This window comes from Mus caroli, unplaced genomic scaffold (assembly GCF_978045245.1).
Source record: "Mus caroli unplaced genomic scaffold, Mus_caroli_1 scaffold_15, whole genome shotgun sequence".
NCBI lineage: Eukaryota > Metazoa > Chordata > Mammalia > Rodentia > Muridae > Mus > Mus caroli.
The window spans coordinates 16,985,103-17,010,051 of NW_028227270.1; the positions used below are offsets into that span (position 1 = coordinate 16,985,103).

The 24,949-nt window shown below is 36.5% G+C and overlaps 1 protein-coding gene and 1 pseudogene across 4 annotated transcripts in view; one reads left to right on the forward strand and one right to left on the reverse strand.

Moving 5' to 3' along the window:
- Positions 1–24,949, reverse strand: part of Adamts6 (ADAM metallopeptidase with thrombospondin type 1 motif 6) — a 209,633-nt gene that overhangs the window by 56,596 nt on the left and 128,088 nt on the right. For all 4 annotated transcript variants that reach the window (XM_085830867.1, XM_085830868.1, XM_021180030.3 and 1 more), the window contains 4 exons: positions 22,098–22,200; positions 9,226–9,359; positions 7,054–7,177; positions 6,137–6,217 (listed from right to left, as the gene is read on the reverse strand). In XM_085830867.1, coding sequence (XP_085686993.1) covers positions 6,137–6,217; positions 7,054–7,177; positions 9,226–9,359; positions 22,098–22,200 — 442 coding nt within the window. The remainder of the gene's footprint in view (positions 1–6,136; positions 6,218–7,053; positions 7,178–9,225; positions 9,360–22,097; positions 22,201–24,949) is intronic.
- LOC110307806 (large ribosomal subunit protein eL32 pseudogene) lies at positions 4,694–5,103 on the forward strand (annotated as a pseudogene).

A 24,949-nucleotide genomic window follows, 5' to 3' on the forward strand; every position in this document is an offset into this window, starting at 1 on the left:
ATGGCTGATGGGGAACTGTGGGTAGCAATCAGAAAGTCCCAGATGCCTGGAAAGCAAGAGCCTCCCAGGACCCCACAGGGATGACATTAGCTGAAATACCCCAGAAAGGGGAGGGATAACCTGTTGAGACCATATCCAGAGGTTCTACATGGCCCCCTGGTTGAGGGATGAGGCCAATCACTCATCTCCAAAATTTTAGCCCAGAATTGCTACTGTCTAAAGGAAATACAGGCACAAGGAGTGGAGTAGAGACTGAAAGAAAGGCCATCTATAGACTGTTCCACCTTGGGATCCACCCCATACGCAGACACCAAACCCAGACACTGTTGCTGATGCCAAGAAGTACTTGCTGACAGCAGAATGATACAGCTGTCTCCTGAGAGGCTCTGCCAAATAGTGACCCATACAGATGTGGATGCTCGCAGCCAACCATGGAACTGAGCACAAGCACCCCAATGGAGGACTTAGAGGAAGGAGCTGAAGGGGCCTTATCTGACATCGATGGGAGGGGAGGCCCTTGGTCCAGTGAAGGCTTGATGCCCCAGTGTAGAGCAATTCTTGGTTTATGAGGTGGATGGGTAGGTGGTTGGGGGAGCACCCTCATAGAAGCAGGGTAAGGGGGGGGGGCGGGTAGGATAAGGGGTTTCCAGAGGGGAAACCGGGAAAGGGGATAACATTTGAAATGTAAATAAATAAATTATCCAAATAAGTAAAAAAGAAATTGGGACAGGTCTGACAGGAGTTAGGAACTGGGAAAGAATGAAATAAAAATACATTTTGTATGAAAAAACAAGGAAAGAAAGAAAGAAAAAAGAAAGGAAAGAAAGAAAAAGAAAAGCCAGAAACCACAAATTTATAAAACCACTATAAAAATGAGCAAATAATTATAACTAGGTCTCAAAATATAAGGGAAATATAAAAAGAAGTTAGTTGAGGGCTGAAAAGATTCGGTTAAGAGCAAATATTACTCTTATAGAGAACCTAGGTGCAGTTCCCAGCACCCATGCAGATTGGCTCACATCTGGATATGACTTTAATTCTAGAGGATCTGATGCCATAGGCATCTGTATTCACATGCACATACCCACACACAGACACACAGACATACACACAATTAAAAATAGTAAAAATTAAAAAATAATAAAAATAAAAAACCTGAGTTACATAATGATAATAATTAAAATTGGAAAATAAAAATTAAAAATTGATAGCATTACGGTGTCATTGCAAAGCAGAAAATAAAGAAATGGTGATATAGCTCACTGGTAGAGGGCTTGCCTAGCATGTGCAAGATCTAGATGTGAATCTACCACTGACTGCTCAAAACATCATGAATATTAATACCAGAAAATATACAAAACTTATATAATAAAATATAACAAAAGTAGCCTAAAGAAGGCTAAAAAAATACAAGTGTATTTTTTAAGAGGCAGTGCTAAAATATATTTAAGATATTAATTCTTATAATTCAAGTAAAAAAGCAAAAATTAATTTGAAAAACTAAGCACAAATTTAAAGATTTAACGCCTGGAAATTTCAGTCCTGGCTGAAAGTTTCCACTATCCAATATAGTATGGCTTTGATTTAAGGATAAACACATAGACCCAAATCAGGAATACAGACAACAAATTGACCCATGTATCAGCTGATACCTAACAAAGATAGCACTGTAATCCAATTGAGAAAATGACACACTTCTCACATGTGACGCTGCAGAAGGTCACCATCTCTACGGGAAAAAGAATCTAAAACCTTCCTTCACACAGTATATGAAAACTAACTGAAATGGGCTCTGCTTTATGTAAAAGTGAAAACTATTCTTTGTTTTAGTTTTGCTTTTTGATGCTGTAAATTCAGCTGAGGGTTCTGTGCATAGTAGACATCTACTTTACCTCTGAGGTGCGCCTAGAATCCCTTAAAGCTGTCATTTCTTGTTCTCACTGCAGCAGTATGGACAAAAACCACCACTTCTTGAAGAATACTGAAGAGAATGTTTACAACCTTACAACACACATTTCTAAGATAGAACATGAATACAAAACATATTGTTTGTATTCCAAAGAGTTTCAAGTACATTTTTTACCTGAGGTAGGAGGATCATAATTTCAGTTCAGCTTAGGCTACACAGCAATGTTCTTATTAACCTGGGAAACATAACTAGTCCTGGTCTCAAAAAAACAAAACAAAACAAAATCCCAAAGGTTAAAAATAGCTAAAATGATTGTTAGACACTTCATGAATGAAGGTGTTCAGCATGGTGCGGTGTTGCACATCTTTAATCTCAGCACCTAAGAAGCAGAGACAGGTGAGTCTCTTTTCTAGGACAGTCTGATCCACATAGTAAGCTCCAGAACAGCCAGGGCTACAGAGTGAGACTTCACAAAATAAAGTAAAACAAATTATTATTATGTGGTTAAAGACTGTGTTACCAAATATTGACAAGAATATGAAAACAGGTCTCTTCTGAATAGCATGCATCCACTTTAGAATACAACCATATATTTCTTTTTTATCTCAGGTATCTTAGGTAACCATAAAGTTGAAGAATTTTGTTTGCAGTGTGATGACCTGACATACTCTGTAAAATGCCCACTACCTAGTTAGTTGCTTTTTATGTGTGGCGAGATGACTGTTATGTTAGTAAATTTCAAGCATATAATTGTGTAGAAATTTCCTGAGATTAAAACTTTCCAGGAAGTTGAAACAATAGGAGTTCTAAGGGGAACTAAAAACTGGAAGTAAACACATCAAAACAGCTCAGGAAGTCTATGAAACTGAGTAGTTCTATTTCCTCAAGACCGCGTAAGCCATACAGACTTCTGAGTGGTCCTCAGGAGAGTCACAGTGAAAAGAAGAGTCTACGACAAGACTAGCCCCCAGAAGAAGCAGAGACCAACCAGCCAAGCATCCTCAAAAAAGCAGATTTCCTTCACAAATAAAGACAAACCGGTCTACCTGCAAAGGACCCTGTTCTACCTACTGAGCTGCCTGCAGTCTGCAGTGTCCTCTAGGTTCCCAGCCTTGGGGAACTGTCATCTATGTTGGGCTGGACTTAGTGAGGCAACCGTGTGAGCAATCGTCGCTCTTGTAAGCAACCACTCATCCGGGAGCCTACGAGGAACACTGAGTGCCCAGCTTCAGTCTGTCTTCACTTCCCTATCTCCAGTGAATAGATGTTTGTTCACATTTCCTCATGAACAGTGTCACACAACAATGCATTTTTATCACATATAACTGCAGGATTTAGTTATCATTTAACTGAAAGTTTAAACTTGTTGATCAACATCTCTTTACCTATCAGTCTCCAATAAGACCTACTGTAACCAACCTCTTTTCTATTTTGTTCCTATGAGATGTATGTTTTTAAAGTGTACTTATAAATGTTGTCATGTCTATGTCTGTATCTGGTTTATGTCAATTTGCAAAATGTCTTTTGGTTTTGTTCATGTTGTCATAGATAGTAGGATTTTCTTGTTTTATCTTTCTTTATTTTTCTTTTTTCAATTTTTAAAAGTAAAATATAATTTTCCCTTCTTCCCACTAACCCCTCCCATGTATGTCCCCCACTCCCTTTCAAATTCATGACCTCTTATTATTTAGTTACTATTGTTTGATAATAATACACACACACACACACACACACACACACACACACACTGCAACCTGAGGAGTCTGTTTAGTGTTGCTTATATGTCTATTTCTTAGGGTTGGATTAGATGATCACTTAGTGTATCCATCTGTGAGAAAAAATGAATTCTCCCTCTCTCAGCAGCTTTTATCACTTGTAGCTCTTAATCTAAGGGTGAGGATCTGCATGAATTCTTTCATCTGTGTCAGTTTGTCAGGTCTTGTTTAAATAGCCATATTTCTTTTTCATTTTTAATTATGTGTATATATGTGTGTCTATGTATGTAGTATAGTGCCCCAGACTCAAGAAGAAAGTGTCCAATCCCATGGAGCTGGAGTTACAGGCAGTAGTGAGCTGTCCTACAAAGGTGTTGAGACCTGAATTCATGTCCTCTCCAAGAGCAGTACATGGTTTTAACTACTGAGCTATCTTTCTTTGTTTTATTTTTAAAGCTGAGGAATATTACTCACAAAAATAAAACATGATTGTCCTATTCTTTCATTCCTTAGCACACACTTAGGTTATTTGCATATCAGGGGTTTTGGGGACAATTCTGTAATGAACATGTAGTATAGTAATATCTTCGAAGTGGTGAGTATTTTAATTTATAATCTATACTCAGAAGTAGAATTGCTGGGTCATATGATATCTCTGTTTTTAATATTCTAATAAACAACCATTTTCTTTCCTCTAATGATTGTACTTTTGCAATCTCTCTCTTTTATCCTCTCTGTCTGTCTGTCTATCCCTCTCTATCTCTCTGTCTCTTTCTTTCTCCAGGGTCTCTTGTAACCCAGGTGACCTGGAATTTACCATGCATCTGAGGATGACCTTGAACTCCCGATCCTCCTGCCTCTGCCTCCCAAAGTAATGGGATTTCAGGCATTCATTGCCATTGTCATGATAATTTCTTGAAAAGTTGAAAGTTAAATTAAAAAGTTTAATTTCTTAAAAAGTTAAACGAGATCAGTTCCTTCTAGGAATTTATCCAGGAGGAATAAAAACACATGTTCGCTTCTTCTTCCTCGGTGCTGCCTAAGAGGTGGCTGCCATCTATTTTGCAGCACCATGGCTGCCCTCTGGCCTCTGGTGAAGCCCAAAATCGTCAAAAAGAGGACCAAGAAGTTCATCAGACACCAGTCAGACCGATATGTGAAAATTAACCGAAACTGGAGGAAACCCAGAGGCATCGACAATAGGGTGCGGAGAAGTTCAAGGGCCAGATCCTGATGCCCAACATCGGTTACGGGAGCAACAAGAAAACCAAGTACCTGCTGCCCAGCGACTTCCGCAAGTTCCTGGTCCACAAAGTCAAGGAGCTGGAGGTGCTGCTGATATGCAACAAATCTTACTGTGCTAAGATTGCTCACAATGTGTCCTCTAAGAACCGAAAAGCCAACTAGAAAGAGCAGCACATCTGGCCATCAGAGTCACCAATCTACCATGCCAGGCTACGCAGCGAAGAAAATGAATAGTTTGTGTGCATGTTTTGTGATTAAAATAAAATCACAAAAACTGAAAAAAAAAAAAACCACACACACAAACAAAAAAACAACCAAAAAAACCCAAAAACCAACCAACCAAACAAACAAAAAACCCCACATGTTCACAGAAAGTTTGCTTATGAACGTTTAACTTTAATCAGGGGTGGGAACTACTTTAGTTGGGAAAGTGTTTGCATTGTAAGCATAAAGACCCGAGGTTGATCCTCAGAAGACTCATTTAAAAAAGTCAGGGACAGTGGCATGTGCCTGTAAACCCTGTTCTGGGGAGGAAGAAATAGATGCATTTCTTGGGCTCAGTAGCCAGCCAGTGTAGACTAACCTGCAAGCCCCAGGTCTCAGTTAAAGATCCGATCTCAAAAACAAAGTGAAAGACTGCTGAAGCATGACACCAGTATTTACCTCTGGTCTTCACATGAATAAACAAAGGTGCACATGTTCCGGAACACACAAGACACACAGACACACAGACACACTCACATACACACGGAAGCATTATTAACAATAGTAAAAGATTATGTTTCAAATATTCATCATCATTAAATATTATATTAATGTTTTAAGATTAGAATTATTAATTATGATAATGTACATATATACACACCACACTCATATGAGAAATAAAAAATAAGTTAAAAACAGATCAAAGTTTGCCTGAGACCAAGGTTGGGACTACAGAATTAAACTGCAGAGGGTTGAAGGCAATTTAACTACAAAAGGGACTAAGGTTTAGAATCATAGACATGTTTTCTACCTTGGTTGTAGCATTTATATAATTATTAATAATATTCAAACTATATGGTTATTATGTATTCCATTATATGTAAGCTATACTTTAATAATATTGAATTAAAAATCAAATAATTAACATGGCAAAATGTAACTATAAGCCTCTAATTTTTGTGCTTAGTATTTTTTATGTGTATGGCTGCAACTTGGAACATCTTTCTTTCAGTATTATGTCTTTCATATCACTAATTTAAAAAAATCTAGCAAAATAACTTACCAATGTAATTTTTTGACATGGACACTTCTCTTACGTCAATATGAACAGAGCCTCTTGGGATCTGAACCACTTCCATATAACCTGGAATACAGAAGACCGCCAGCAATAAGCAGCTAACTAGAAAACGGGAGCGCAGCATCTAATATCAGCAGTGCTCTCAGTGCTTTAGTTCCTCCTGTGACTTTGTACTCCATAACTGCACAATAAAAACAAATTTCCAGTGCGTCTATGAAGACATTTTAGAGAAAAAAGTTTAATTGGGAGTGGTGGGAGGGAGCTTGAAATAAGACTATGACTATGTAGTCCTTGGGCCTAGAATTCACTTTGTAGACCAAGCTGGCCATGAACTCATAGAGACCTGCCTACCTAGGCCTAATTTTTTTTTTTTTTTGGTCTAAAATCATCTCAATATATTTTGCAGCCTTAGCATGTGTAATATTGGTTCATCTTTTCTCAACACATTCTCCTCACACTAATGCTGTATGGCTTATCCCAGTTCAAAGAAGCATGGCAAGTTGGAAGTGGTAGTATCACACTCATAGTCATAGCTACCCAATGAGGCTGAGAGACCAGAATCACCTATGCCGGGGAATTCAAGCCCTACAGGGTAATTTAATTAGGACGCTATCAAAAAATGTAGGGCTGGGGTGTCAAACGCAAAATGGAAGAATATTTGCCTTGCATGGTCAAAACCTTATTTTCAATCTTCAGCAAACTGTCCTCCCCAAAAAGCTAAGTCAAATAACATTAAGATAACTTTATGAAGCTGTATTTAACATGTACCAGACTGAAAGGACCAATATCTGGGGAAAAGATACGTCTGGCCTACCTACAGGAAGCTTTCAGTAGGGAGGAAAGGAAAAGCAAGAGTCTTTACTACTGCAGTCCACCAGAGGAAGAATTCTTTCTGTACTCACCTCCTCTGGGCAATGAGTCATTGAAGAACCCTTCAATGGCATCACAGGTGCTTCCATCCCCACCACAGACTCGGCACCTATCTTCCCTAGCATCAGATCCCAAAATATTATCACAACCTACGTGCTGAAAATAGAGAATATTCAGTGTGTCAAAAAGGGAAATTTCTGGAACCATAACTAATCAAATACATATAACTTAGTTATTTACTTGTATTTCCAATAAAGGAAATCAAAATAGGAAATAGTTTCCCATCTATTGTCATTCTCTCTTTAGTTAACATTTCTTAACCACTGAGCCATCTCTCCAGCCCGTAGTTAACATTTCTAAATACTTAAACTTAGAAAAAAATGGATGCCCTAGAAATAGAACTATTTCTAACTTATACTTCTCTTTCATTGACAGATACCATGTTCTAATGCTTTAGAATATTGTTGTTTATTAGTTAACAGACTCTTCCTTTTACTCCCAGTCAAGGAATTCAAGAACTAGGAAAAAATGACTCATGGTCTCCTACCCGGCTCTAACAGAGTGGACACTACTGAGCTCCTCCTCTGTGGGGCTATAATAGAGAGGTTCCACTGAGCTCCTCCTCTGCAGGGATATAACAGAGAGAGTCCTACTGAGTGCATCCTCTGCAGGGATATAACAGAGAGAGTCCTACTGAGTGCATCCTCTGCAGGGCTATCATAGAGAGTCCTACTGAGTGCATCCTCTGCAGGGATATAACAGAGAGTCCTACTGAGCGCATCCTCTGCAGGGCTATAATAGAGAGTCCTACTGAGTGCATCCTCTGCAGGGATATAACAGAGAGGGTCTTACTGAGTTCCTCCTCTGCAGGGATAGAACAGAGAGAGTCCTACTGAGCGCATCCTCTACAGGGATATAACAGAGAGGTCCTACTGAGCGCATCCTCTGTGGGATTGTAATTGTCTGCCCATCCTAAATCATGGCCTTTTCCAGCCCATTGTTAGTGCTAGCTGCTAATTATAATGTTCACACCTGAGTAAGCTTTAAAAAAAGAAAAAACAAAAAAACAAAAAACCAAACCAAATACCTGTTTCTAGTTTGGGAATCAAATTGGCATAAATAAGGGAGATGTAAGCATTTGACTTAAGAAACTAAGATTTTACCTTTTAATGTTGTATTTAATTATAAAAATACAGATTTTTAACATGTATATGATATATTTTGGTGCCTGAATTTATACATCTGAAAATTTCCCCAAATAAAACCTAGAATTATATCTTGTCATCTAAAAACTGTCATAAATATATTTTCTTTGAGAAGATAAAGTACTAGACAAATACACATAAACACAAATCTCTCTTTTTTCTGTTTACACACATACAAACACACACACACACACACACACACACACACACATTAACTGGAACATCAGATCTAGAAGCACGTTATCAAAAGGAATTTGCAGATTATGAAGGTAAGCAACACACTGATTTTATCTCTTCTTTCTCAGTTTGTATCATTTAGTAATGTGTTTCTCTTCAAAGTAAAACAAGCAAAACAAGTTAAGAGAACAGTGGTTTTGTGGCTTTTCTTATTACGATAAGATCCGTGGATTTGATCACGACCCTGACCAAGTCTTCTGGCTAATGCTAAAGTAAATGGTTTAATAAGACTGACTGTGTAATGAAAACCATCTTTAAAAGTTCTTTAAAAGGAGATAAAGTAGGTGAAACACAGCTATTTCACAGTTTGAGAAAATAATTCCACTATGAAATACATAAAGCCTTCCAATAAGAACATATGGTAGCCACATGAAGAAGAGTCAAATTCTTATCCCATTTTTCCTATTATAGTCTTTATAAGCAGAGCAGGAGAATAATACAAATTCAAAAATACAAAAAATATTATAATATAAAATATTATAAATATAATTAAATTTAAATTCTTGAAAATTATTATAAATATAATTAAAATTACAGAAGAAATCACCTTTGCTTGATTTTATAATATAAATGAGTCATTTTGGTATGTGCATGCATGTGTGTACATGTGTATGCATGCATATGTATGTGCTATATTGTTGTTCTTTACTGTAATTCAATTTATCTAAAATGTGGCTTTAAGAAAACTGAACATAGAACCCAGCACAAGCGACTATCTGAAAGAAGACAAGACCCCCAACAGAGAAGTAAAATCTGAGCCACCTTGCATTCTCCATTGATACAGATATCCAGTGAGTCTGCATTGCACTGTGTCCCATCTATCACAGCAGGAGCTCTCTCTGTGTAGAAATTGTAGCCTTCAGCCAGGCAATTTAATGCACAAGGTTTTACCCCACCTAGACAAATAAAACAGAAGAAAAGAGTGGAGTGGTTCTTCTAAGGACGAATGATTCAATGTTATTCTTATCAAATTTACAATTTATGTACACAGTCCCTGAGTGCACACTTTAGACCACAATCCTTTTTAAATACTGTGTTTATTTTTATAGCACACACAATATAAAACAGTGTCCGCTGAGCTGCTTTGTGCTTTAAGTCATTCAGGTGTACCCACTACATAATACAATAGATTTTAGGTCAAAAGAATCACAGTGGAAGCCACTGAATTTTTTTATAAGTATGAAAGGGGTAATGCTTTTTTTTTTTAAATGAGCGAATGAAATTCTAGGAGATATGAAAAATAACTTTTAGAACAAATGACAATTATGTTATAGATTCTGCTAAATCCCATACAAGAACTATGCTATGTCAATCAAGCAGGGATACACACTGTTAAAACAAAACTAAATCTGTATAAGTCATACAAACATCAAACATCCAAGGGTCAGGGAACTAATTTTATATGAAGTCATCTAATCAATGATAAAATTAACAATGCCACTAAATATATGTATTTCTTATTAGATTAGTAAGAGAACACAAATGTGAAATATAATATTAGATTTTAGTAGATGAAGCAATATATAGTATGATTTATGAGAAACATGAAATAATGACCATTTTAATGTCTTGGAAATGTGTATCTCATATCTCTATGTATATATATAGACATACACACAAATATATTAATCTATAAATAAAGATTATGTATTTGTAAGTGTGTATATTTATTTGTAGGTCAGAGTCATGGGTATCATTTCTCTCTTTTTAAAATATGGATCCTAGGGATCAAACTCAAGTCATTTGGCTTGGTGGCTGAGCTATTTGATGACTCAGACATGTTTATTTTTAAGTTTGATGTAGAAAAATAGACAAAAGTCATAGCAATGCAAGTATATCATGATTTTATAGTATATACTACATACTATCACCAAGATCAAGAAATAAAGAGATGTATGTCTGCAATATCTGAAGACTGAGGCACATGATTAAGGGACTAAACCTAAGAATATATGTGGCTGAGGAGCCAAGATAAAAGTTTAAGTTACAGAAAACCTATTTAATAAAATTATATTTAAATTTTCTTCAGATCTGGGGAAAGAAATGAACATTTAAGATCTAGAGTCACTTGGAACACTAAATGTAAATGACCAGAGAAGAATCTTTCCACAACACATCATAGTGAAGATGCTAAACCTATTAAATAAACTATTAAAACTGGTTAGAAAAAAATTTTAACTCAATTGCAAAGGCAAAAGCATTCAAATACACACTATCAAACATCTCAGCAGAAGCCCTAAAATCCAGGAAATTTTCAAACTCTATTAACTGTCAACCAAAATTATTCATTCTAGAAAGTTATCTTTCAAAATCAAGTGTGAAATAAATGTATTTCAACATAAGCAAAAAACCTAAGCAATTTATCACAAAATCAGCACTGTAAAAATATTCACCCTCTAATCTCCATCTACATCCTGGAGCTAAGACTGTCTCACAGCCCTCTCTGCACAGGAATCCTGCATGGAGAGAACCTGGTCTCTCAGGAGCGCTCTCACTTCTAGGCCCACAGGTGAGACCACCACTTTTGCTCAAATTACTGTCCAAAGGGGGACCCACCAGGAACACACAGGGCACAGGAACCACAGAGCAACTGGGGACAGGAACCTTTTGGTCTCCATGTGCACCCTAGAGTAAGGCTTTCCCACAGCCCTCTGTATACAAATCCCATCCAGAGAAAGCTGGTCTCCCTAGGAATACTGACACAACTAACATCACAGGCTCACAGGCCCACAGGAGGGATAAGCTCTAGTCAGAGACAGCAAGACCAACTAACACCAGAGATAACCAGATGGCTAGAGGCATCACAAGAACCTAAGCAACAGAAACCAAGGCTATTTGGCGTCATCAGAACCCAGTCCTCCCACCACAGTAAGTCTTGGATACCGCAACACACCCGAAAAGCAAGATTTAGATTTAAAGATCACAACTCATGATGCTGATAGAGGACTTTAAGAAGGACATAAATGACTTCCTCAAAGACATACAGGAGAACACAGGTAAACAGGTAGAAGCCCTTAAAAAGGAAACACAAAAATCCCTTAAAGAATAATAGGAAAAGGTGAAGGAATTAAAACAAAACCATCCAGGATCTAAAAATGGAAATAGAAACAGTAAAGAAATAACAAAGGGAAACAACCCTGGAGCTAGAAAACCTAAAAAAGAGATCAAGAGACATAAGTACAAACATCACCAACAGAATACAAGATATAGAGGAGAGAATCTCAGGTGCACAAGATACCATAGAAAACATTGACACAACAAAGAAAATGCATAATAAAAAGAGATCCTAACCCAAACATCCAGGAAATCCAGGACACAATGAAAAGACCAAAAGTAAGGATAATAGATATAGAAGAGAGCCTAAATTAAAGGACCAGTAAATATCTTCAATTAAGCAACAAAAGGAGGTCAAAAGGATACAAATTGGAAAGGAAGAAGTCAAAATATCACTATTCTCAACATTAAAAGAACCTCTGGGGGGAAATCACCATGTCTGACCTCAAGCTGTACTACAGAACAATAGTGATAAAAACAGCATGGTATTGGTATAGGAACAGGCAGGTAGATCAATGGAATAGAACTGAAGACTCAGAAATGAACCCATATACCTATGATCATTTGATCTTTGACAAGGAGTTAAAAACATCCAGTGGAAAAAAAGACAGCATTTTCAACAAATGATGCTGGTTCAACTGGCGGTTAGCATGTAGAACAATGCAAATCGATCCATTCTTATTTCCTTGTACAAACCTCAAGTCCAAGTGGATCTCCACTTAAAGGCACATACACTTAAACTAATAGAAAAGAAAGTATAGAAGAGCCTTGACTACATGGGCACAGGGGAAATTTTCCTGAACAGAACACCAATGGCTTATGCTCTAAGATCAACAATTGACAAATGAGACCTCATAAAATTGCAAAGCTTCTGTAAGGACACTGTCAATGGGACAAAACGGCAACCAACAGATTGGGAAAAGGTCTTTAATAATCCTACATCTGATAGAGGGCTAATATCCAATATATACAAAGAACTCAAGAAGTTAGACTCCAGAGAACCAAATATATAGCCTCCACAGCACTAAACAGTTTGCACAACTGGCCATATTTGAGTTCAAACAGACCTTAAACATTTGCCATGACAGGCATTATTGGCCTAGATAAAGATATCTGCCTTGGCTACAGTTACAAGTTCCCATGGAAACTTTGCTGATTTGGCTGCCACACTGACATTACTCTACAACATACTCCAGCTAAAACAAGAGATAGGTTTTGTGGGTTTTTTCCTTTGTATACACTATTCTAAATATTAAACTTTATGCATTGATCAAAACTTTGACTTGACTGTGTTCTTCTCTTGGTCCCTTCCCTTTTCATTTCCAGCCCTCCATTTAAGTAAACACTGTTCATCCTTTAGCAGCTGGATGGCCACACAAATAACTCTATTAAAAAATGAGGAACAGAGCTAAACAGAGAATTCTTAACGGAGGAATATCAAACGGCAGAGAAAACCTAAAGAAATGTTCAACATCCTTTTTCATCAGGGAAATGCAAATCAAAACAATCTTGAGATTCCACCTCACACCAGTCAGAATGGCTAAGATCAAAAATTCAGGTGACAGCAGATGCTGGCGAGGAAGTGGAGAAAGAGAAACACTCCTACATTGCTGGTGGGATTGCAAGCTGGTACAACCACTTTGGGAATCAGTCTGGCAGTTCCTCAGAAAATTGGACATAATACTACCGGAGGATCCCGCAATACTTCTCCTGGGCATATACCTAGAAAATGTTCCAACTTGTAATAAGGACACATGCTCCACTATGTTCATAGCAACCTTATTTATAATAGCCAGAAGCTGGAAAGAACCCAGATGTCCCTCAACAGAGGAATGGATACAGAAAATGTGGTACATTTACACAATGGAGTACTACTCAGCTATTAAAAACACTAACTTCATGAAATTCTTAGGCAAATGGATGGATCTGGAGGATATCATCCTGAGTGATGTAATCTAATCAGAAAAGACACATATGATATGCACTCACTGATAAGTGGATATTAGCCCAGAAACTTAGAATACCCAAGATACAATTTGCAAAACACATGAAGCTCAAGAAGAAGGAAGACCAAAATGGGAATACTTTGTTCCTTCTTAGAATGGGGAACAAAATACCCATGAAAGGAGTTACAGAGACAAAGTTTGGAGCAGAGACAGAAGGAAGGACCATCCAGAGACTACCCCACCCAGGGATCCATCCCATAAACAACTACCAAACCCAGACACTACTGCATATGCCAGCAAGATTTTGCTTACAGGATATAGCTTACGTGATATAGCTGTCTTTTGTGAGGCTATGCCAGTGCCTGGCAAAAAAAAAAAAGTAGATGCTCAGTCATCTATTGGATTGAAAACAGGGCCCCCAATGAAGAAGCTAGATAATGTACCCAAGGAGCTAAAAGGGACTGCAACCCTACAGGAGGAGCAACAATATGATTTAACCATCCCCTCCATTGCTTCTGTCTCTAGTTGAATATGTACCAGAGAATGGCCTAGTTGGCCATCAATGGGAGGAGAGTCCCTTGGTCTTGCGAAGATTATATGTCCCAGCACAGGGGAATGCTAGGGCCAGGAAGAGGAAGTGGATGGGTTGGGGATCAGGGTGGGGGGAGGGTACTGGGGACTTTCGGGATAGCATTTGAAATGTAAATGAAGAAAGTATCTAATTTAAAAAAAAGACATGTGGTATTATAAACAAAAGTCAAGAGGATTAAAATGTATAAATTTTTTATGTGACCAAATTTATATTATGGTTAGCATAAAATATATCATCACCATCATCATCATCAAAATATTTCATGTAATCCATTATATAAATCAATTTTACTAGTAATAAAATATTTCATGAAACTCACAAAGCAAAAGCTTTTGTAGACAAATGATCACAACATACACAGTATACTCCATTCAATATATTAAAAAGTATCTTTCAAGTGCATACAAAAGAGTCTTTAAAGTATATAATATTTTAGGATACAAACAAACATAAACAAAAATAAGATCAGAATAGTATCTAGCATCTTTTTCTGGCCATCATGATTAAGTAGGACTTACACTGGGGATAAACGTTTGGTCCAAGAATACAAATCAATAAATCTACCACACTACTTCTAAAAAGGAAAGGACAAAAAACTTAAATGACCATTCAAATAGATACAGAAAAAAAATGACAAAAATTCAACCAACTTTTCATTATGAAAATTCTAAATTAGGAACAGAAGGAATGCATTTTAACACATTAAAGGCCATTATGATAAACCCATGGCTAACATACTACAGAAGTGAGAAAAGTTCATGGCCTTTCTTCTAACCTCCAGGAGAACAGAAGGCTGCTCACTTCCAACCCTGCTAGTGGACACACTACTACAAGAATAAACCAGGAAAGCAGAGGAGCAAAAGGCATCCTAACTGAAAGTAAAACCCTGATTACAGAACCCTGAAGACTGCACAAAAATCATGTGAGAAACAATAGGAAAAAAAATCCCAGAATTCTTACAGAATCACAAAAGACACTGACTAGCCACAGAAATCTTGAGCAAAATTTATGCTGTCTACAACTAATGTAGGCACGGAGGAGGGAGCAGAGACTGTGAGAATAGCCAACCAATAACCTGCCCAACTTGAGACCCATCCCATAGGCAAGCACACTATGATATACTGTGTATATCATATATGATTACTATCATATAATATACTAATGATACTCTGTTATGTTTACAGTCAGAAGCATGTTGTCCTCTGAGAAGCTCTACCCAGCAGCTGACCCAGACAGATGCAGACACCCACAGCTAAACAGTGGATGGAGCTTGGGGACTTTTATAGAAGAATAGGAAGAGGGATTGTGGCTCCGAAAAGTGATAGGACCTCCACAGGAAGACCAACAGAGTCCACTAATGCGGACCCTTAAAGACCATATACAGGCTGGACCTAGGCCTCCGTGTTCATATGTAGCAGATGTGGAGCTTGACCATCATTGGGCCCTAAACAACTGGAACAGGGCTAGCCTATGTTCTTCTAGCTGGGCTGCCTTGTCTGGTCTATAGGTCTATGACACCTATAGTGGGAAAGGAATTGCCTAACCTCGCAGAGACTTGAAGTTTCAGGGTTGGGGGGATATGCAGAGGGGCCCCATCTGCTCAGAGGAAAAGGGGATAGGGGAAGAATTGTGGGAGGGGATGATTGGGAGGTGGCAGTTGAGCAGGATATAAAGTGAATAAGTAAAAAAAAATAAATTAAAAAATATGAAAAGGAGTAAAGCTGGAAGAATCACACTTGCTGATTTCACATTGTATTTCATAACTCTATAAATCAGAGTAGTGTGGTGATTTCTAACGCAGGCACTGTAACAATGAAAGAAAACAGAGATTTGTGGAATAAATCCATGCATACAAAGCAAGTGATCCTCAACAAATCTGCCAAGGATATATAAGGGTAATCTTGAATAGGCCATGTAAAGAAAACCAGAATTCACATGGAAAAAAAATGAAGTCATAGTCTTATCAGACACCACATACTAAACTGTCCAAAATGAATTAAAGACTTACACATGAGAGCCAAAGCTATTAAGCAATCAGAAGAGAACTGGGATAACATCCCATGACATTGGTTTTGCAGTAGATTTTTAGAAATGACACCTATAGCATAGGCAATAGATGCCAAAGTAAACAATTGGGGCTGTATAAAATTAAAACACTTTTAAAAACCCAGAAAGAAATTCTTTGAATAAAAGGATAATTTGTAGAATGCTAAAACATATTTGTAAAGCATATGTGCAGTAAGGGTCAATACTCCAAATATATAAAGAACAAGAAAAATTTAGTAAAAACAAGAAATAACCCAGTTAAGAAATAGCCAATTGGAGGCTGGAGAGATGGCTTAAGAGCACCGACTGCTCTTCCAGAGGTCCTGAGTTCAATTCCCAGAAACCACATGGTGGCTCACAACCATCTGTAATAGGTTCTGCTGCCCTCTTCTGGTGTGTCTGAAGAGAGCAATGGTGTACTCATATGCATAAAGTAAATAAATAAATCTTTAAAAAAAAAAAGAAGAAGAAATAGCCAATTGTATCAAATAGACATTTTCCTCAAGAAAAGTTGCATATAGCCCATAGGTACTTGGGAAAGTGTGTCCCCTCTCAACCCATTAAGCACTAGAGAAATACTAGCCAAAACCACAGTGAGATATTATCTCATAACTACTTGGAAACCCATTGGTTAAAAGCCACACTATGAGATGGGGCAAGAATTTTGAGAAAAGGTATTCCTTATACACTGTTGCCAAGAATGTAAGATGGTACAGCCATAATGGAAAGCGTAGAGGTTCTTAAAAAAATAAAAACCAGCACTATATTATATCCTAACAATTTGACTCCTGAGTAAATCTCCAAAGAACATAAAATCACTATCTCAAAGCTTTTATAATATTCTCCATATTTACTATTGTATTATTTCACAAAAGCCATAATATAAAGACAAGTTGAATGTTGATAACTAGATACAGAAATGGTGAGATACACAAACAGACACAATATGCACTCAGACACAATATACTAAATGCATACACAAAATTCAGTCTTCCTAAGTTTTGAGACAAATTGAAGAATTTAACAAATCATTAAGATAAGCAAAATAGGCCACTTATAGAAAGACAAATCTTACATGATCTCTCCTAAGTAGAATCTAAAAAAGGTCAAACTTGGAAATGCAGAAGGGAGAAAGTTAATTATCAAAGACTGGCTGTGATGAAAGAAATAGGGAGATTTTTGTCAAAGGATAAAAACTTATAGCTTTAAGAGAAATTCTGGAAATAATGTAGTTAGTAGTTATATGTGTGTACTTGAAATTTTTTCCATACACATAAAATCTACCTAGAGACTTAGGCCATCACACATAAAAAGGAAGAACTATGTGAACTGGTTTTATGTTAGTACACATAATTATTTCACACTGAATTCATTCATAAAAACATCATATTGGCCTATAACAATTCACTAATTATTATTCAATCAAGCTAATTATTCATTAAAGAAAGAATTGAAGAGCCAGAGAGATGGGTCAATGAGTAAGTGTTTCTTTCCTGGTGACCTGTGTGTTACCCTTTGAACTCCCAATAGAAGAACAGAACTGACTCACTAAATGTTGCTCTCTGACCTCCACAGAAGAGCCAGTACATGCACATAACGATACTTTCACATACATATATACACACATACTGAAACAAATAACTTTTTAAAAGAGAGAATTAGAGATGATTCCTTTAATAAAGGAGTTTATCAACCAATTAGTCTAAGTTATATCTCATTACAAATTTAGAGCTAACACACTATGCAACAATTACATAAACAACAATTATTAAATCTGAGTAATTTCAGACATTCTAATACAAACATCTTGAATGTGTATAAGGAAATGTATCAAGTATATGTAAAATGAAGACTAGAGAAGAAGCAGAGCCATATAATAAGCATGGGTTTAACATACCTCTTTTCAGTAGTTGGTAGAACTAGAGCAGAAAAGAATTTGAAAGAATATAAAAGATAAACTCCACTCTCAAGCAATCTGCTCTCATGGATATGTGCAAAAACACTGTAACTAATAGCTGTAGAAAATACATCAGGATTACACACACAGAGAACATTCATAGAGAATACATGGTATTAGCTGATCCTAATGCAAGTAAATAGAATTCCTAAAGATGTCCTCAATGTGGATGCAGAAGAATAATAGCTGTCATCATGAAGAGTGCATCAAAGAATAAAGGTCACCAGTAAGATGCAGACATAAAGCCAGGAAGAGAATCAAAACTATAACACCACAAAGCTAAATAGCAAAAGAAAGACTATGCCACGTGATTACAAAGTACTCGACTAAATGACTGAATCAAGCCCTTATTCATCAATAATGATCATGAATGAATATGATCTAATATTCCTAATCAAAAGACTTAATATAGCTGAATGGATTTAAAAAAAAAAGATTTAGAAACATGCACCTAACAAGAAACTCCATCACTAGTAATGATACATACAGATGTACATAAAAAGCTAAAAAGAGACATTTCATATAAACAGACATACACATACAGGGGAATACATTTAAATTATATGATGCAGGCCTGTAGGCTACAAAGCAAGACCTTATTGCAAACACAAAACCAAACCAAAACCAAAACCAATGATAAATTGACAAGGTGGCATGGTGACATGGTATTTCCAGCACTTGTAAGGATAAGGTAGGAGGATCATGAGTGTAATGTCAGCCTAGCTTACATAGCAAGACCCATTTCAAACAAAACAAATGGTCAAATATCCTTGTTTAAAAAAATGGACAAAAAGACTAGATATCTCTCACCTTTTACAGAGATTCTATCCCATCTCAGTTGCAATAGACTTTTGTTTTGTTTTGTTTTGTTTTGTTTTTCAAGACAGGGTTTTCCTGTGTAGCCCTGGGTGTCCTGGAACTCACTCTGTAGACCAGGCTGGCCTCGAACTCAGAAATCCGCCTGCCTCTGCCTCCCGAGTGCTGGGATTAAAGGCGTGCGCCACCGTGCCTGGCGCAACAGACATTTTTAAGAAGATAAAAAGTATGAACTACATGCTGTGGAGACAGGAGCTCTTAGGCATGATTGTTATGGATGTAAATTAGTATAGCCATTATGAAAAACAAAATGAGAGTGCCTCAAACCATAAGAAATAAAACAGTGATAGGAAATTAATATTAATATTGGACATCAAAGATGAACATTTATTGCAGTACTAATTTCTATTTCCAACATATGTAACCAATCAAGATGCCTGACATTAGATGAATAGAGTTTTTATTGTGGTATATAAACAAGATGGAATACTATTTAGCCATGGAAAGAATGACGAATGTCATATGTGGCAACACTGATGGAACTCCGGTACATTAGATTGGGTCAAATAAGCCAGGTGGACAAAGACAAAGGCCCCATGTTCTTATTCATCTGTCAAAGAGAAGAAGTTGATCATACTGAATGAACAACAATGGTCACCATAATATAGGAAGTAAACGAGCAAGGGAAATGGAGAAAAGATAACTTTTAGATGCCAAAAATACAACTAAATAGGAGGAATTAGTTCTCCTATTCTACATTGCATTGTAAGATAGTCTACAATTTGTTATATCCTTCTAAATAATTGGAGAAGAGTTTGAAGGCTTCTAACATATAAATAGTAATGAGTGTTGCCAGTTACCCTGATATTATCATTATATTCCTCAAATGACTATATTGTACCACATAAGCATAGACATTAAATAAAAATAAATAATAAAATTAAAAAATACTGTAAAAGAAAAAAATAATTTGGGGGAAGAGACAAAAAACCCCACAAATGTCCAAGTACATGAAAAAGAACACAAAAATAATACAATGAGCTGGAATGCAAACTAACTTTCCATGCAAACCTCAAATACTGATTAGGATGTTGGAGGAAAGAGAATTCTCAGATGTTGTTGGCGGGAGTGTAATATGAATATTCAGTTTTGACAAAAATCTGGCAATTTCTTTGAAAATTCAAATCTCACCTGTGCTACTGTGTAGCACTTCACTCTGGTTCATTCCCCCAAGATAAAGTGAAACATGTTCATAGAGACCTAACAGAGCATTCACATCAGCGTTTTTATGCATGTCAAGTGAAAACTAAAACAACCCAGGCATCCACACACAAAGAAGGTAAAATAAACTGATTACTACAGAATACCACATGACAATAAAAAGATTGAACTACTACATATCACAATATGGATGAATATTTTTTAAAATCACAGGTTAGATATAAGTCATGCAGAAAGAATAATGGGCATAATTCAACTATATGAAGTTCTTGAACAGACATAACTAAACTATATAAGAAAAATGAGCAATGTGTGGTTTTTGGAATGGACATTTGACTACTGACTGTGAAGAAATATGAAGACTGTTTTGGGACTAAACATTTATATCCTCTCCAAACTTCTATGTTCAAATCCTAAGGCCAATATGATGGTACTTGAAGGGGGAGTCCTTGGAAAGTAACTGGGCCATGAGAACTGTGTCCTTATGACTAGGATGAGTGTCCAGCAGCTTCTCTCCTCTTGCGTCATGTGAGGTACAATGGGAAGAAGGTAGTCTGCAATTCAGAAAAGAGTCCTCCCCAGAACTCACCCCTGCAGGCAGGCACCCTGGTCTTAGGTTCCAGCCAAAGCTATGAGCAGTAAGTTTCTGTTGCTTTAGACTCTGAATCTATGAAAAGCAGCTACACATCTGGAGCAGTAAGGACTAGAGTAATTATGGAAGTAATGGCAACATTCTGTATCTCACCCAGGCTTCCTGTGAATATGCAGGTGGTAAAATTCAGAGAAAACACAGGTAAGATATTGTCCATATTCTCATGGCAGAAGAAAAAGCTGGGCGAATAACTAAACGATGGCCAATGACACACATGGTAAGGCATTCAGAAGAAAACAGCTACAGGTTAATTTAAAATGCATCGAAATCAGGATGATTAGTAAGTAGCTAGATAGATGAATATGCATCCATATAATAAAATGATAAATAGTAAAATATTGGCAGTGAGTACATAAGTGGTATAGCCTAAACCTTTTAAATACTCTGTTCTTATATAATTTTAAAGATGGATTTTATAAAACAGTCTTTTAATAGTACACTAAACATTTCCACACAACAAAATTTAGTTTATGTTTTGAAAGTAAAAGCCTCATCTGCTTAATGACAAATATTAGTCTTTGATGTATGTACAAAATAAGCACGAAAAATGTTTTCAGAAAATGAAAAACATTTCATCTAGCCAGGCAAGGTGGCACATAATTGCAAGCCCAGCACTCAGGAAGGTTAGTTGGTAGGAGAGTGAGTTTCAAGCAAGCCTGAGCTACATAGAGAAATCTGTCTCAAAAATAAAACAAAACAACAAAAACCACATCCAATACAAAAATTTAAATGGGGCCAGCAATTTAGCTTAACGGGCAAAGATGCTGTGTCCAAGCCTGATGACCTAAGTTCAATCCACAGACCCAATAAGGTGGAAGGAGTAAACTGACCCCTGTAAATTGTCCACACAAGTCTTGTGCTCATGGGTGCATATAAAAAGAAGAAGAAGAAGAAGAAGAAGAAGAAGAAGAAGAAGAAGAAGAAGAAGAAGAAGAAGAAGAAGAAGAAGAAGAAGAAGAAAAAATTGGAGTTAGTTGAGCTGAATTATGTTGCCATATTTTGTTTTGGGGGATAATTGCAAATATTCGATGATTATAATTTACCCAGGAAAGTCTCAAGCAGAGCTCATATTTTATGAGTTTTATACAAATATGTATTTTCTAGGATTTTTAACTTGTTAAAGAGAATTGGTTTTTAAAAGATAATTTCTAACAATTTGTAAATTGTTGCATATATACTATCATAGGAAAGTTAAAATATGAGAATTATAAAATAATATAAGCACATTTTTTTGCTTTCACTAGCAAACACTAACTCTAACTAACATGTCTATGAAGGCCTGAATGTGTATACATGCTCTCATATTTGCAAAGCTCTCAAGCATGAGTGCTCTGCCGGGTCATACATTACCTCCAGTATAGGGTTTCCAGTTATAATGCTTTCCCCGGAAAGGCATACTGTCAAAGTCTGCACACTGTTTTTCTCGAAAATCTCGGGAACCCAAAGGGCATGGCTAAAATAAAATAAAATCATAAATGGTACCATTGTTGTAAAATACCAAACCAAGGGACAGTGTCCCTGAAATTTGTACTTACTGACTGTCACCCTACCACCTTTGGGTGTCTTTCTGACTGACTGTCACCCTATCACCTCTAGGTGTCTTTCTGACTGACCATCACCCTATCACTTCTGAGTGTCTTTCTGACTTTTGTTTTACCACTTTACAATAAGGATTCCCATTGAGGTATCCAAATTGTAAGCTAAAAATTGTAGGTGAGAAGAAATGACTACAGCGCTAGCAGTTGCCATGGAACTTCACAAGTGTCTTTACACAGTCATCTTTCCACCTTACAAAGACACATAGGAACCAGACAAGAAAGTAAAACACAAAATCTCTTGGTAACAGTATTTGAAGTCCAGGTGCCATAGTGGTTTGTAGATTTTATTTTAAGGCACTAAGATACAGAGTACTAAGACAACAATCAGCTTGTAAATTGTAATTTGTACCCTGATTGCTACAAATGCTTCCTAGAGAAAACCATAAGTTGAACTGGGGAAAATGCTAGGATTCAACTACAAGCACCTTCAAATTAAAGAGGTTTGGACTTACTAAAATGTAAATTTCATCTTTTAACCTCAGAAACAATGAAATGTTAAATTGGTACCAAATGTGTACATATTTTTAGAGGGTTAAGAAAATGGTAAGGAAATAACTGGTTATAAAGTTTGGAGTGCTTCTTTTACCTGAAAAATTTAAAGAGAAAAATCTTTCCGGTGTAGCTAGATCTAAATTATAAATTCCACAGTTACCCTCTCCTCAATTCTATTGTTGACAATATAACTCCATAAAGATTCAAAGTATATTTCATGGAATGTTTTAGCAGTAGAACAATTTGATGTATCTTTTAGAATTCTATGGAATTAAAAAAAAACTATAAATTTTTGAAACACTAAGAAAACTTTCCCCTTAAATACAGAACAAAATATTTCACGAAAGAGCAAAACAAGAGGAGGGTAGCATTGGAGATCCAATCTGGACATACCATCTATGCTCGGTAAGAGCAGTGAGGAGCTAAAACACATTCCCAGCACTGGAAATACTTAGCATAGAATAAATGACAATGGAGTTACAAGCATCGTCATAGATAATCTTGAGGACTTTTTCTTAGAACTTTCCTTGGACATCTACCAAGATCAGTACAGTGTCCAAGATCAGTAAATGACAGTAGATAGTTGCTAATTAATCATAAACAATAAATAATAAACATAAATGTGTGATAATAATAGATCATGGTGTACAAATATTTACATGGCTATCATCTATTATAGATTATGGTTTGAAAATTTTAGCATATTAAGTCTAAAGCCTCGGATTTGAAAATAGTGGCTTAGGTTCAGATTATGTTAAGAGCTTTAAATCTTAAAATATACTCAGTGTAGTGAAATACTATACCATCAATTCCAAAATTAAAGCTTTTCATATTCTTTCTCTTTTGCCTTCTTTTAACAAAGATGAAAAAGTAGCTATTATGAGCTGTGCAGTGTGTCATGCTATGCTTGCAAGGCCTTCTTTTCATAGTTTGGCTAATGTTTGGATCTTTGGAATATTCACATTTGGCAGGTCATTGTCATCTACAATGTTCATGGTCAAGAACCATACAACCAAATGCAAAAACCCTCCCAATGTTCTAAAAGATTGTGATTTTTATGGAGGCATATTCATAGTTGGTTATATAAGTCAAAAAAGGGATGAACATATTAAGGAATTATTGTTTTTCCAAGTGATTTTTCCACTGTTTAAAGACTAATTTTTTTTTAATGATGTCTCTGTGTTTAAGGGGACAAGAGCACATGCACATGAGTGCCAGAGATGGAGTGAGAGCTACAGGTATTGGAATTCACCTAACCTGACTCCTGGGGATTGGAGTTGGGTGCTCCCAAAGAATGCTCCGTGCCTTTAACCAACGGACCAGCTCCCTGGTTCCTTTCTAAGATATTTTCAAAGATTTTCACGAGAGCTAAAGTTGTCTGTCAGTGGTTTTACCAAGCACCAAATCTGCTCTTAAAGCAAATACCAATTTTTAAAATATATATAATTTAAACTGTAGATACAAGTTTTCACATAAAAAAAATCCAACCACTTAAAAGTTTATTCAAGTGCAGTTTTAAATCTTGTTGAAAAGACAAGATTGAAGTGGAAAGAGTACAGAACTGTTTCAAGATTTGTAAGTAGTACACAGCAGCATCTTACAACTTGTCTGTTGGTGCTGCATGTGTGAAAGACAAGTGTGACATTTGGTAAGTTAGGGAAATACTGACTTTGAAAGAAAAAGTTGAGTACATCCCAAAGTATTGTAATTGAGATACTAAAGAAAGGAACCAGGGGAGATTATTAAGACTGTATTGCGGATTATTAAGAGGAAAGCCGAGTAAATCTATGCAGTCAGGGAGGAAGAGATTATATACTCTGAGTGGTGGGAAAGCCAACCTATACCAAAGAAAGGAACCATACAGAAAGACAAGGAGAAACAACAGTTCTTATACAAGTATCAGCACAGATAAATCTCTGAGGTAACACATTAACACATTCACTGAATGCAAAATTAGAAATGCTGCTTTCTAGTATTTTCTAAGAACCCTTTTCAACAGAAGAGAAACAAATAGTCAATAGAGGATATTGCCATTTAATGAAGCACCTGGATGATATTACATGAAGTTTCTGACTTATTTCTTTCTTCTGAGTGCCTTTCCTACGGTCAGCT